Source organism: Ovis canadensis, chromosome 8 (genome assembly GCF_042477335.2).
Source record: "Ovis canadensis isolate MfBH-ARS-UI-01 breed Bighorn chromosome 8, ARS-UI_OviCan_v2, whole genome shotgun sequence".
Lineage (NCBI taxonomy): Eukaryota > Metazoa > Chordata > Mammalia > Artiodactyla > Bovidae > Ovis > Ovis canadensis.
The window spans coordinates 27752741-27765372 of NC_091252.1; the positions used below are offsets into that span (position 1 = coordinate 27752741).

At 38.6% G+C, this 12632-nt stretch overlaps 1 protein-coding gene across 3 annotated transcripts in view; it reads left to right on the forward strand.

Moving 5' to 3' along the window:
* Positions 1-387: 387 nt before the first annotated feature.
* Positions 388-12632, forward strand: part of TBC1D32 (TBC1 domain family member 32) — a 193552-nt gene continuing 181307 nt past the window's right edge. For all 3 annotated transcript variants that reach the window (XR_011258768.1, XM_069599058.1, XM_069599056.1), the window contains exons 1-2: positions 388-635; positions 9470-9631. Coding sequence is in view for 2 of the 3 variants with exons in the window: in XM_069599058.1 (XP_069455159.1) it covers positions 481-635; positions 9470-9631 (317 nt within the window). In the remaining variant the exon portion in view is untranslated. The remainder of the gene's footprint in view (positions 636-9469; positions 9632-12632) is intronic.

Below are 12632 nucleotides of genomic sequence, written 5' to 3' on the forward strand. Positions count from 1 at the left end.
TTGACCCCTTTCTCTTCGCACTCTCTTTTCCCTCCCACCTACAACCTTTTCAAGTAGCGCACCTAAAACTTCTGTAAGTGACCGGGCAGGGTGTCAAGCCACACTCACTCCCACGTAGGGATTTGTCACGTCAACGCGCTGACGTCACGCGTAGCGCTGACGTCCCGCCGTCAGGCCCACCGGCAGAGACTTTGGAATCTCTTTTTTGCCGTTAATCGGGGCAGCTTGAATTCTGTTGGTAAAAAAGCGACGAGTGCCAAAGGTGAGACTTCAAAGATTCTTGCTTCCCCAACGCAAGGTAAGTTGCTTTCCTGAACGACACGCCGGCAGCCGAGGGCCCGCCCCTGAGCGCTGGCCGCGGTCTCCCGGGAAACGGCGCTGTACGCCGGCTGCTGGGTGGGAACGCGCGTGCGCGGGGCGCGGGGCGCGGCGTTCGCTTGGACCCTCGGTAACGGGTGTGGACGTTGATTTTGACAGAGAATGGCTCACTTCTCCGGTGAGGAAGAAGCGATGCTGCAGGCGATGTTGAGGCAGTTGTTCCAGAGCGTGAAGGAGAAAATCACGGGTGCTCCCTCCCTGGAGTGCGCCGAGGAGATCCTCTTACATCTGGAGGAAACTGATGAAAATTTTCACAAGTAAAATTCCTTTTGATGTTTTAAGCAAACAAATCAGCTGATCCAGAAAAGGTCTAAATGCAGTTGGATAAAGAATGTTATATGATAGTTGTCAAAACAGCGTCCAAGTTGGAGGTTTACATTTTCGTTTATTTACTCAGATACCGAATTTATTTATTATTCTTATTTTCTAAACTTTCTGCTTCCCCTGTGTTTTTAATGACGTGACCGACATATCCTAATTATATATTTTTTTCTCCTGGGCAACATAGTAAATTATTGTAAATTATTCTTGTTGTAAATTATTCTTGTTCGCTTAAGAATAGTTCTGTTACAAGTGATTTCTGTCACTAAACCTCTAAAGCTTTGAGTTCACAAGATCCTTGTTTCGTTGCTGATCTGATATTTCAGTGGCTGCACCGATTTTGGCTTCTGAGCACTGCAGGAATACACGAGAGATTAATTTCTTGTGGAATAGCTTTGTTGTTGTTTGTTTACTCTTTGCGAGCCCATACAGTGTAGCCCACAAGGCTCTCCTGTCCATGGTTTCCCAGGCAAGACTACTGCAGTTGGTTGCCATTTCCTTCTCCATGGGATCTTCCCAACCCGGGGATTGAACCTGTGTCTCCTGCTTGACAGGCGGATTATTTACCACTGAGCCACCAGGGAAGCTCACGGGATATCGAAAGTGCCTACGAAGGGAGAAGGCGCCTACTCAGAAGTCTGTGATACATGTCAGGGATATAAGGGATTTCGATAAGGTACAGCGTGCTCTAGGTTGGAAGCAGTAGGTAGGAAGTTTAATGAGAGAGAAATCATTTGCGATAAATCTTGACAAGTGTGTTTCTTTAGAGATGTGTATTTTTTCTTTTGATTTGATTCATATGTATAATTTAAGCCTCTCCAATGAAAATTTACCTCCAGGTGCCTCAATTTATTATTAGTAGTTATATTTTTGATTGAATTTGTTCTCAAGAGGATGGCATTTAACATTTTTCTTGTTATGTTAGCTTTACTGACTTTTGGGTGCTCTGAAATTCTTATCTGGAATTCTTACCTGCTTTTATGTGGGCATCAGGGGATCCTTGAGCCCTTTTAATATTCTGTGCAAAAATTTGTGTTTATTTTCAGTTTTTTTGGAAAACATTACAGTTTTCTACCGATTCTCAAGGAAGTTTTAAGAAGTGTGGGAGAGGTTTTTTGTTAATTAGTATTTCTCGTTATACATATGGTTTCTTTTGTATTTCCATGATTTTTTATTTCTTCATTAAATCTACTACTGATAGTTGATATTGCATGATAATATTCTTTATTTTGGATATACCAGCTGCTGCTGCTGCTAAGTCGCTTCAATCGTGTCCGACTGTGTGCGACCCCATAGACGGCAGCCCACTATGCTCCCCCTTCCCTGGTATTTTCCAGGCGAGAGTACTGGAGTGAGTTGCCATTGCCCTCTTTGGGAGATACCAGAGACCATCTTTTATTGGTTAGCTATTGATTCATTACTTAAACAGAAAAATATAAGAAAATTGCAACTCTCTCAAATTCAGATTTGGTCATTAATGTAATCATGTAATACTGATTTGCCTCAAACAGAGCCACATCAAGCATTAAATTTGGGGTTTAATTTCTGTTTTTTAGTTCACACACAAATACTTCTTTAAAATATTTTTAAATTATTGAGTTTTTGTTAGGATCATATCCTGGGAATTTATCTATTTAATCTAGATTTTCAAACTTATCTGTATAAAAGTTTTTGTTAATATTCTAATGTTGTTGTTGTTTAGTTACTAAGCCATGTCTGACTCTTCTGCAACCCCATGTACTGTAGCCCACCAGGCTCCTGTGTCTGTGGGATTTCCTAGGCAAGAATATTGGAGTGGGTGGCCATTTCCTTTTCCAAGGGATCTTCCCAACCAGGGATGGAACCCATGTCTCCTGCATTGCAGGTGAATTCTTTACCATTGAGCCACCAGGAGAAGCCCTTAATATCCTATTACTTTTTTGAAACATAATATTTTTTATTCTTTTTTAAAAATTTGTGTCTTTCCTCCTTTGTTCTTCATCTGTTTTGCTAGAGGTTTATCAACTTTATTAGTCTTTTCAAAGAACTAGCTGTTAGCTTTGATTTTCCTTTCTATTATGTATTTATGTTATACGTTATAACATTTCTGCTCTTTTTTCCCTTCCTGGGAAACTTTAAAATTTGTGATGATGTTTATTTAGCTCCTTTATTTACAGCAGCTTTTCTTCTTCTTCTTTTTTAATGTAAGTATTTAAGGCTACACATTTGCCTATAAGTATTGCTTTAGCTGTGTCAGTTTTTAAATGCCTTTCAAGTTAAAATGGAATCATGATGGTTCTTCTCAGCAGTGCAATTACTATTGTAATAATGTCAACTCGTCTTCAGCAGTTTATTAGATAGATTAAATGCCTGCTGATTAGCTTGCATCATTAAGGTTTACTATTTGATTTACTTGTGACCAACCTGGAAAAACCCAGACACAATCAAATTATAGCAAGTTTGTAGTCTTAAAAGTACAATTTACAATTCTAAAAATAGTTTGAGTCATTTATAGTCTTAAAAGTACAGATAGCAAAATTCATGTGTTAGCTGCACTAGCTTAAAATCTTTGTCTTAGGAGGAAGGAAGTCCTTATGAAGAAGCAAAGAGGAGGAGATGCTTGTGTTTGGTGTTTACATAGCATTTTACAGTCTTAGAGTTTGATGAGATCCTGTCAGTCCAGGTACTCATATCTTGATTTATCTTTCTACTCACTGACAAACTCTCCTTGAACTTTAAATGTCCTCGAGTCACTTATGTATATATTGCCATCCAAAGTGTTTCATATTATGTATCAGAATTATGTCATCCCATCTCCACTATCAGAACATTAGTTCTTTAAATCTGCCTGATGTTGTCTTGATGTATTAGCAAGAAAAATAATCTTGATAAATAGATTAACAGGGGAAACCAGTATCTCTAGGCTATTGGCATTTTTGTAAGATGATGACTGTTAAGAGAATTGAGTCCATGAATGATAGAATATCAGGTAGTATAATAAAGTGACAAGGGGAAAATGCAGTCATTTGAGAAGTCATTGTATAGGCAGACCAGCCTTACTGAGGATTTGCTCCACATGCAGCTGCCCTAATCTATGCTTTCCATAGCCTTTAAAAAACTTTTTTACTCAAAACTGTACATGTTCTATAAAAGATCCAGACTTCCTTTCTTTTCTTTGAAACTAGCAGCTAGGATTTGAGCCTTGAGGAGAAGAGAACTGTAGGGAAGAAGACATTGCTTTGATTATGTGTGTATGCATTGTATAAATTTTTATACTCAGATTTACCCCCTATTAAAAAAGAAAAAATCCCTGGTTTTCAATCTTGACTAGAGTAGGATTGATTGGAGTTCATTTAAAAAAATACTGATGATGAACCTTAACCATAAATGTATCACAATTTCCCAGGAGTTTGGTAGATGGGGAGTGGTAGAGGCCTGGCCTAGGTATTTTTCATAAAAGCTTTCTCAGTTCAGTTCAGTCGCTCAGTTGTGTCCGACTCTTTGTGACCCCCTGAACTGCAGCACACCAGGCCTCCCTGTCCATCACCAACTCCTAGAGTTTACTAAAACTCATGTCCATTGAGTCAGAGATGCCATCCAACAATCTCATCCTCTGTCCTCCCTTTCTTCCCACTTCAGTCTTTCCCAGCATCAGGGTCTTCAAATGAGTCAGTTCTTCAGATCAGGTGGTCAAAGTATTGGAGTTTCAGCTTCAGCATCAGTCCTTCCAATGAATATTCAGGACTGATTTCCTTTGGATGGACTGGTTGGATCTCCTTGCAGTCCAAGGGACTCTCAAGAGTCTTCTCCAAAACCACGGTTCAAAAGCATCAATTCTTCAGTGCTCAGCTTTCTTTATAGTCCAAATCTCACATCCATACCTGACTACTGTAAAAACCATATCTTTGACTAGATGGACCTTAGTTGGCAAAGTAATGTCTTTGCTTTTTAATATGCTGTCTAGGTTGGTCATAACTTTTCTTCCAAGGAGCAAGTGTCTTAATTTCCTGGCTGCAGTCACCATCTGCAGTGATTTTGGAGCCCAAGAAAATAAAGTCGGTCACTGTTTCCATTGCTTCCCCATCTATTTGTTGTGAAGTGATGGGACCAGATGCCATGATCTTAGATTTCTGAATGTTGAGCTTTAAGCCAATGGTTCACTCTCCTCTTTCACTTTCATTAAGAGGCTCTTTAGTTCTTCCTCACTTTCTACCACAAGGGTGGTATCATCTGCATATCTGAGGTTATTGATATTTCTCCCGGCAATCTTGATTCCAGTTTGTGTTTCTTCCAGCCCAGCATTTCTCATGATGTACTCTGCATATAAGTTAAATAAGCAGGGTGATAATATACAGTCTTGACGTACTCCTTTCCCGATTTGGAACCAGTCTGTTGTTCCATGTCCAGTTCGAACTGTTGCTTCCTGACCTGCATACAGATTTCTCAGGGGGCAGGCCAGGTGGTCTGGTATTCCTATCTCTTTAAAAGCTCTCTAGGTGATTCTAATATACAGCAGTGTTGAGAACCTCAGAGTTAGAGCATGCATGGATGCTAAGTTGCTTTAGCTGTGTCCAGCTCTTTGTGACCCTCTGGGCTATAGCCCACCAGGCTCCAATGTCCATGGGATTCTCTATGCAAGAATACTTGAGCCGGTTTCCATGCCCTTCTACAGGGGATCTTTCCAACCCAGGGAACAAACCCACATCTCTTATGTCTCCTGCATTGGCAAGCGGATTCTTTACCCTTAGTGCCACCTGGGAAGCGTGAGTTAGAGCTTACTTACTTGCATTTCAATGAGAATTGCTCACTAGTTAGCTCTCTATAAAATACTTGGCAGCCCTCATGATTGTAGCAGTCTTTAATATAGGTGTTCATCTTTGTGGCCCTCTAATCTGGCATATTTTTAGTGTGATAGAGAAGGAATACAATATTTATTGAATTGGCTTTATTTTTGGTTTTACAGAAGAATCTACCAATGATTTTCTAAATTAGTGAACTCTAGTGTGTTTAAGTGGTTACTTCAGGAAAACATTCATTATGTAGAGTGTTATCCCTGCATAGGAAATCGCTAAGAATTATGTGTGTGCTTCAATAATTAATTATGCATTAAATAACTGTTCATTATGATTCAGGCCAAGCCCAGGTAGTCCAGTGTTAAAGAATCAGCTTGCCAATGAAGGAGTTGCAGGAGTTTGATCCCTGGGTTCGGAATATCTCCTGGAGGAGAAAATGGCAGCCCACTCCAGTATTCTTGCCTGAAAAATCCCACTGACAGAGGAGACTGGTGGGCTACAGTTTAAGGTGTTGCAAAGAGTTGGATATGACTGAGTGACTGAGCACTCACCTCATGATTCAGAGGCTTATTCTTTGACCTAAAAGGTTGTAGGTAGTGTCAAATATTCATTCTTTTTTTCAGTATATAATCTTTTATATACTAATATATGAAGTTGTTTATCATATAATAAATCCTATAATCCTATAAATCCTGGAATATAATCTATTTTAAGACTTCCACATATCAGTATTATAATACATAAGTTAATAAGTTATCTTTTTCAGATAAATCATTACTGATATTTTTTCTAATCTGATCAAAAAAATTCTGTTTATAGTAGCTAAGAGGATGATTTCCTGGAACAAACTTGTACTGGATGTTTTATATATTTTTTTCCTTATAATAATACAGTTGTATATATTTTGAAATAAAAATTTGAAATGTCAGAAATTCACTTCACTGTACTAAAGGGGTGAGTTCCCAGGTGGCACTAGTGGTAAAGAACCTGCCTACCGTTGCAGGAGATATAAGAGACATGGGTTTGATCCCTGGGTTGGGAAGATCCCCTGGAGAAGGGCATGGCAACCCACTCCAGTATTCTTGCCTGGAGAATCGCATGAACAGAGGAACCTGGCAGGCTACAGTCCATGGGGTCACAATGAGTCAGACACAATTTAAGTGACTGAGTGTGCAGCAGGTACACCAGAAACAACACAACATTGTAGGAATTTGCTGATCGAAGCTCCAAGAAATTTAGACTAGTTTAAAAGTCATCTGAGTACAGAATCTGTCTAGATCAGTGATTCTCAAATATGGGTCCTAGGACCAGCAGCTTAGGCATCTGCATCAGAATCACCTGGGAACTTGTTAGAAATGTGAATACCTGTGCCCACAGTGTACCTGAATTGAGGCTCTGAGAGTGAGGCCCAACAATTTGTGTTTTAATAAGCCCTTCTGGTGATTCTTATTCATGTTATATTTCAAGAACCACTCATTTACAGGATGACTTATGAGGGCTGTTGTATTTGTTTAGCTACAGTTACAAAATTATGCACATTAATCTGGTGGCAGTGGGAAAGGAAAGTTATAGAAGAAGAATTTACATAATTATAGCATTTGCTAACTAGTTAGATCTGAGATGTAATGGAGAAAATTGTTTGAGGCTATACACAGATATCCGATTGAAGGATGGTACTATTAACAAAGATATGTCAGAGGAGGACATGGCTTGCAGCCAGTAGATAGGGTGAAAGATTTGGTACAGGTTGTGCTGATTGATATGGGGATAAAACAAAGTAGCCTTGTCCAATAGGTAGTTAATATACTGGTTTACCTCAGAGATATTGTATGTTTGGTTCCAGACCACTGAAATGAAGCAAGTATTATAGTAAAGCAAGTCATTGATTTTTGGGGGTGTTTCCTTTTTTTATATAAAGGTTATGTTTACACCACACTGTAGCCTATTAACTGTGCAGTAGAGTTGTGTAAAAAAAAAAGCACATACCTTAATTTAAAAATATGTTATTGTTATAAGTACTGTCATCTGAGCCTTTAGCAAATTATAGCTGGAGAAGGCAATGGCACCCCACTCCAGTACTCTTGCCTGGAAAATCCCATGGACAGGGCAGCTTGGTGGGCTGCGGTCCATAGGGTCGCTAAGAGTCGGACACGACTGAGCAACTTCACTTTCACTTTTCACTTTTGTGCATTGGAGAAGGAAATGGCAACCCACTCCAGTGTTCTTGCCTGGAGAATCCCAGGGACTGGGGAGCCTGGTGGGCTGCCATCTATGGGGTCGCACAGAGTCGGACACGACTGAAGCGACGTAGCAGCAGCAGCAGCAGTAGTAAAATCAAAGGTTACTGTTGACAGATTGCCATAACAAATATAATAATAATGAAAAAGTTTGAAATACTGTGAGAATTACCAAAATGTGACAGAGACACAAAGTGAGTAAATGTTCTTGGTGCTGATAGACTTGCTGTGACACAGGGTTGCCACAGATCTTCAGTCTGTGGAAAACTCAAATATCTGTGAAGTGCAATAAGGTGCAATAAAGTGGGGTGTGCCTATATAATAACAGGTGTGCCTTTGTTCTGGGGAGACATTTTGGCTGAAGGAAGAGCTGAAGAAATCACTTGTTTGTGTTGAATCTGAAATTGAAGCTATGGGAGTGAAGAATATCTTTTTAAATTTGGTTTCTTGTCTAGGGATGAAGTAGACATTGTTTCCAAATTTCAAATGAGAAAACAGATTTGTTCCAGGCCACTCCAGCTAGAGTTTACCAGCTGGAGCTGGTATTCAGGCTGTTTTGACTCTGAGCTTGTACTTTTTCTGTAATACTACATGTTTCATAATAAATATCTCTACTTGTCGTTTGGGGCCTGCACTGTCTATGGCAGGGCTGCCACTTACATTTCTGAAGCAGACATAGAGATTCCAGGGAAGCAGCAGATTGTTCAGAGCTCAGGGGAAATGGGCAGGGCAGGAAATCTCAGTCAAAAGCAGTTAAAATTGAAAATGAGATCCCTTGGCTACCTGGGTAAGATGGCTGTTTCTTAGCAGACATACAATCTCTTCATAAATATTAAACTGAAGACTGTATGCTGGATACTATGATGGGCTTATGTTGAAGAAAATTATTCAGGCCCTCCTTGAGCTTCTATGCTATATATTATATGCAAGGCTCTTTGTACAGGTATATATACAAACTACAAGTCTTGAACATAGTGGTATTTACAAAAATGACCTGTTCTAAATTACCTTTGTCATTTAAGAGACCAAAAAAACTTTTTAAACCATTTACAATCATGATATTAATTATAACCATTGCTCTTTACTTTTACTAAATGTGTTTCATAAAATAATTACCCACTTTTGGAACTCTTGCCCTCTGATGTTTGCTATATTGTTGTGAGTTAGCAAATGGATTTTCATGGTGGCATCACCCTAAAAGTATGAAGGAAAATGTCCAATGTGTTGGATTTTCTGAGATGCTTCTTTTTGTGAACATAGGCAAAAGCTGATTAGGTGAAATTTAGGGCAGTTCAAAATGTACACAGTTTCCAAATATGCAAAAAACTTATGATTGGAGCTTAACCTTTTCCTATTTAATTCTTTTATAATTACTGTTATTCTAATCTGGTTTTCTTCATCAACTTGAACAATTATAAAAGTCTAACAACTGCTTTCCCTATGCTTAAGCATCACATGCAAACCATAACAAAGTATGGAAAGGTCCTAACCCATTAAAGTTTGTGTTGGTCCTGAAGTTTGCTATCCACCATTGTCATTTTTAAATGTGAATTTGCCAGTTTTCTCAGAAAAAAAACCCAACCAAACAACAAAATTTTAGATTAGCTGAATGATTTGGGATGAATAACTAATTTAATCCTAGAGTACGGTAAGAAATCTCATTATGTTATAGATCTTTTCTGTGCTAACATTTTTTCTGGGTATGGTTGATAGATGAATTCATGATATTTACTGCATTTATTTTTCAAATATTTGTTTCAGCTATGAATTTGTGAAGTACCTTAGACAGTATATATGCAACACTTTGGGGTCTATGATTGAAGAAGAAATGGAAAAATGGACATCTGATCAGAATCAGGGTGAGGAATTTGGCTATGACACAGTTGTACAGCATGTTACTAAAAGAACTCAGGAATCTAAAGAGTGAGTATGCCTACAATAATATTTTAAAGTAGTTTTTCCCTCAACAGGGCTCCCTGAAAGCACCCTTAACCCATGTCTCCTGCAGTCTCTTTTTCTCTTACCAGCCAGAATGATTCTTTAAACCAATGAGTCAGATCATGCCACTCTTCCACTCAGCTTTAAGTAAAATAATGATGACTTGACCAGTCGATCTGATAGGCTAAATGGGTACTAAGTGACTACCAGGCAGGGCTGGATAAAGGGATGGTTCACATGCTGGGCAGGACTGAGAGGTTTCATCACCTATTCAGAACTGCACACAATTTAAAACTTACTGTTTATTTCTGGCATTTTCCATTTAATAACTGAAACTATGGAAAGTGAAACCACAGGTAAGGGAAACTCTCTTTTTTATAATTTCTAATAGTCTATTTATGGCAATATCATTAAATATTCTAAAAGGAGGACTAAAACTCTTAGTCAAAAACTGGAAACTTTTTAATGCTAAAAGCAGAGTTTTACATGGGAATCTTCTCAGTGGTGTCCATATTCTGTCCTAGGCTTTTTCCAAACCTACAGTTGCTATTGAGTTCCAGTTTGTTTAGCTGTTGATATTGAGGGTCTTACTCTCTAGTTTTTTTTTTTTTTTCTTTCTATCTTCCTTTAGCTAGTTTGCTGATACGTCTTGCAGAAGAATTCTGTATTTTAGTGATTTATATTTTTTGGAGAAAATATGTCTAAAATGAAACTTTATGGATTTTAATTACCCTTACCCTGTAAGTTATTGAGATTTACTTTTATTCTCCTTTATTAAGTCAATATGTTGTAGGCTTTTTTAAAAAACAGTTTAGTTTATTTTTGACTGCATTGGATCTTCGCTGCACTCAAGCTTTCTCTAGCTGCAGGACGCCAGGGCTGCTCTTTGTTGTGGTGCATGGGCTTCTCCTTGCAGTGCCTTCTCTTGTTGCAAATAGACTTCAGTAGTTGCAGCACGTGGGCTCAGTAGGTGCTGCTCGTGGACTCTACAGCACAGGCTGAGGAGTTGTGGCACACAGGCTTAGTTGCTCTGTGGCATCTTCCTGAACCAGGGATCGAACCCATGTTCCCTGCATTAGCAAGCAGACCTTATCAACTGTGCCACCCGGGAAGTCCCACTCTATTGTAAGATTTAAGGGGACAGGAGTTTATATGTTCACATGGCTATGCCTAACTGGAATGGCGTCTGGGGAGTGTAGTTCACTCCTGTGCCCAGCTGTACAGTCCAGTTACTGTGGAAAGGGAGCACAGCTGTGGTGGATAGCTTTTGATTGCTACCAGGACATTGTTATACTTCCCTGTTTCTTGGTGCTTGGAATGTGTTAAGGAGGAAGCTGGGGCCTCCTAACTTAGTTCCTATATGTACTTCAGCAGCTAGTCTAAAGAGTGTCTTAGAATTCAATTTCTTCTTGCCTTTTTTAAAAAATTACTTTATATTGGATTATGGTTGATTTTTTTTAAATTTTTATTATTATTTTTTTAATATCTTTAATTCTTACATGCGTTCCCAAACATGAACCCCCCTCCCACCTCCCTCCCCATAACATCTCTCTGGGTCATCCCCATGCACCAGCCCCAAGCATGCTGCATCCTGCGTCAGACATAGACTGGCGATTCAATTCTTACATGATAGTATACATGTTAGAATGTCATTCTCCCAAATCATCCCACCCTCTCCCTCTCCGAGTCCAAAGGTCCGTTATACACATCTGTGTCTCTTTCCCTGTCTTGCATACAGGGTCGTTATTGCCATCTTCCTAAATTCCATATATATGTGTTAGTATACTGTATTGGTGTTTTTCTTTCTGGCTTACTTAACAGTGTTGTGTTATCCTTCTTGCTCTTTATAAACTTTTGAACTTGAATTTTCCCTGGGCTGCTTCTCATTTCTATAGTTCTTTTCTGTAGTGTTTTCCCTCTGTATTGTTCCTAATCTATTCTTATTTTCTTACAGTATTTTTGTATTTTCTCATAATTTCTGAGACTTTAAAAATATACACATGTATAGCTATATGTATATTTCTATTTATAGTTATATAATATGTAAATTATGCATTATTAAATAACATTATTAAATATATAATGTATAAGTTACATATAGAAATCATGTATTTGATGCTGTATAATATATATAATATATAACTTAAAATATATTTTAAAATTTCTTTAAACTTTAAAATCTCAGTCTACTATTTTTATCCAAATCCCTCAGCATGATTTTATTACTTCTATGGGAGAGTACCTTACCTATCCTTTCTTAGATTTATGTAGTTAAAATGACCCACTAACCAGGATATAAAGAAAAGGAAGTTTCTGTGTTTATTTTCTAATGTATTTCCATTATTGTAATGATAGCAATGGACATATGTTTTATCATGCTTTATATTTACAAAGAACTTTCAGATATATACTCTTATTTATTTCTTGCTATGACCATGTGAACTAGATCAGCTTTGATTGTGTGTGTGTGTGTTTTTTTTTAATTTAAAGCCCTAAGTGCCTTTATTCAGTGATTCATGAATTGGACAGCATCCCATCTAGTAAATAGAAGAGTGCGCCTAGATTTTATTTTTTTATTTTTATTTTTTGGTTGCACTGAGTCTTTGTTGCTGCGCCTGGGTGTTGTGGTGGTGAGTAGGGGTTAGTTGTGGTGAGTAGGGGCTACTCTTTGTTGCAGTGTGCAGGCTTCCCATTGAGGTTGCTTCTGTTGTTGTGGAGTACAGGCTCTAGGCTCATGGGCTTCAGTAGTTGGTGGCTCTTGGCCTTAGAACGTGCAGCCTTCAGTAGTACATGGGTTCAGTAGTTGCAGCTTGCAGGCTCAAAGTTGTGGGGCATGGTCTTAGTTGCTCCGCAGCATATGGAATCCTCTGGGACCAGTGATTGAACCCGTGTGTCCTGCATTGGGAAGAGGATTCCTATCCACTGTGCCACTAGGGAAGTCCTAGATTGTTTTCTTTTTCTCATGTATAGTTAAGAAAAAAGAGGC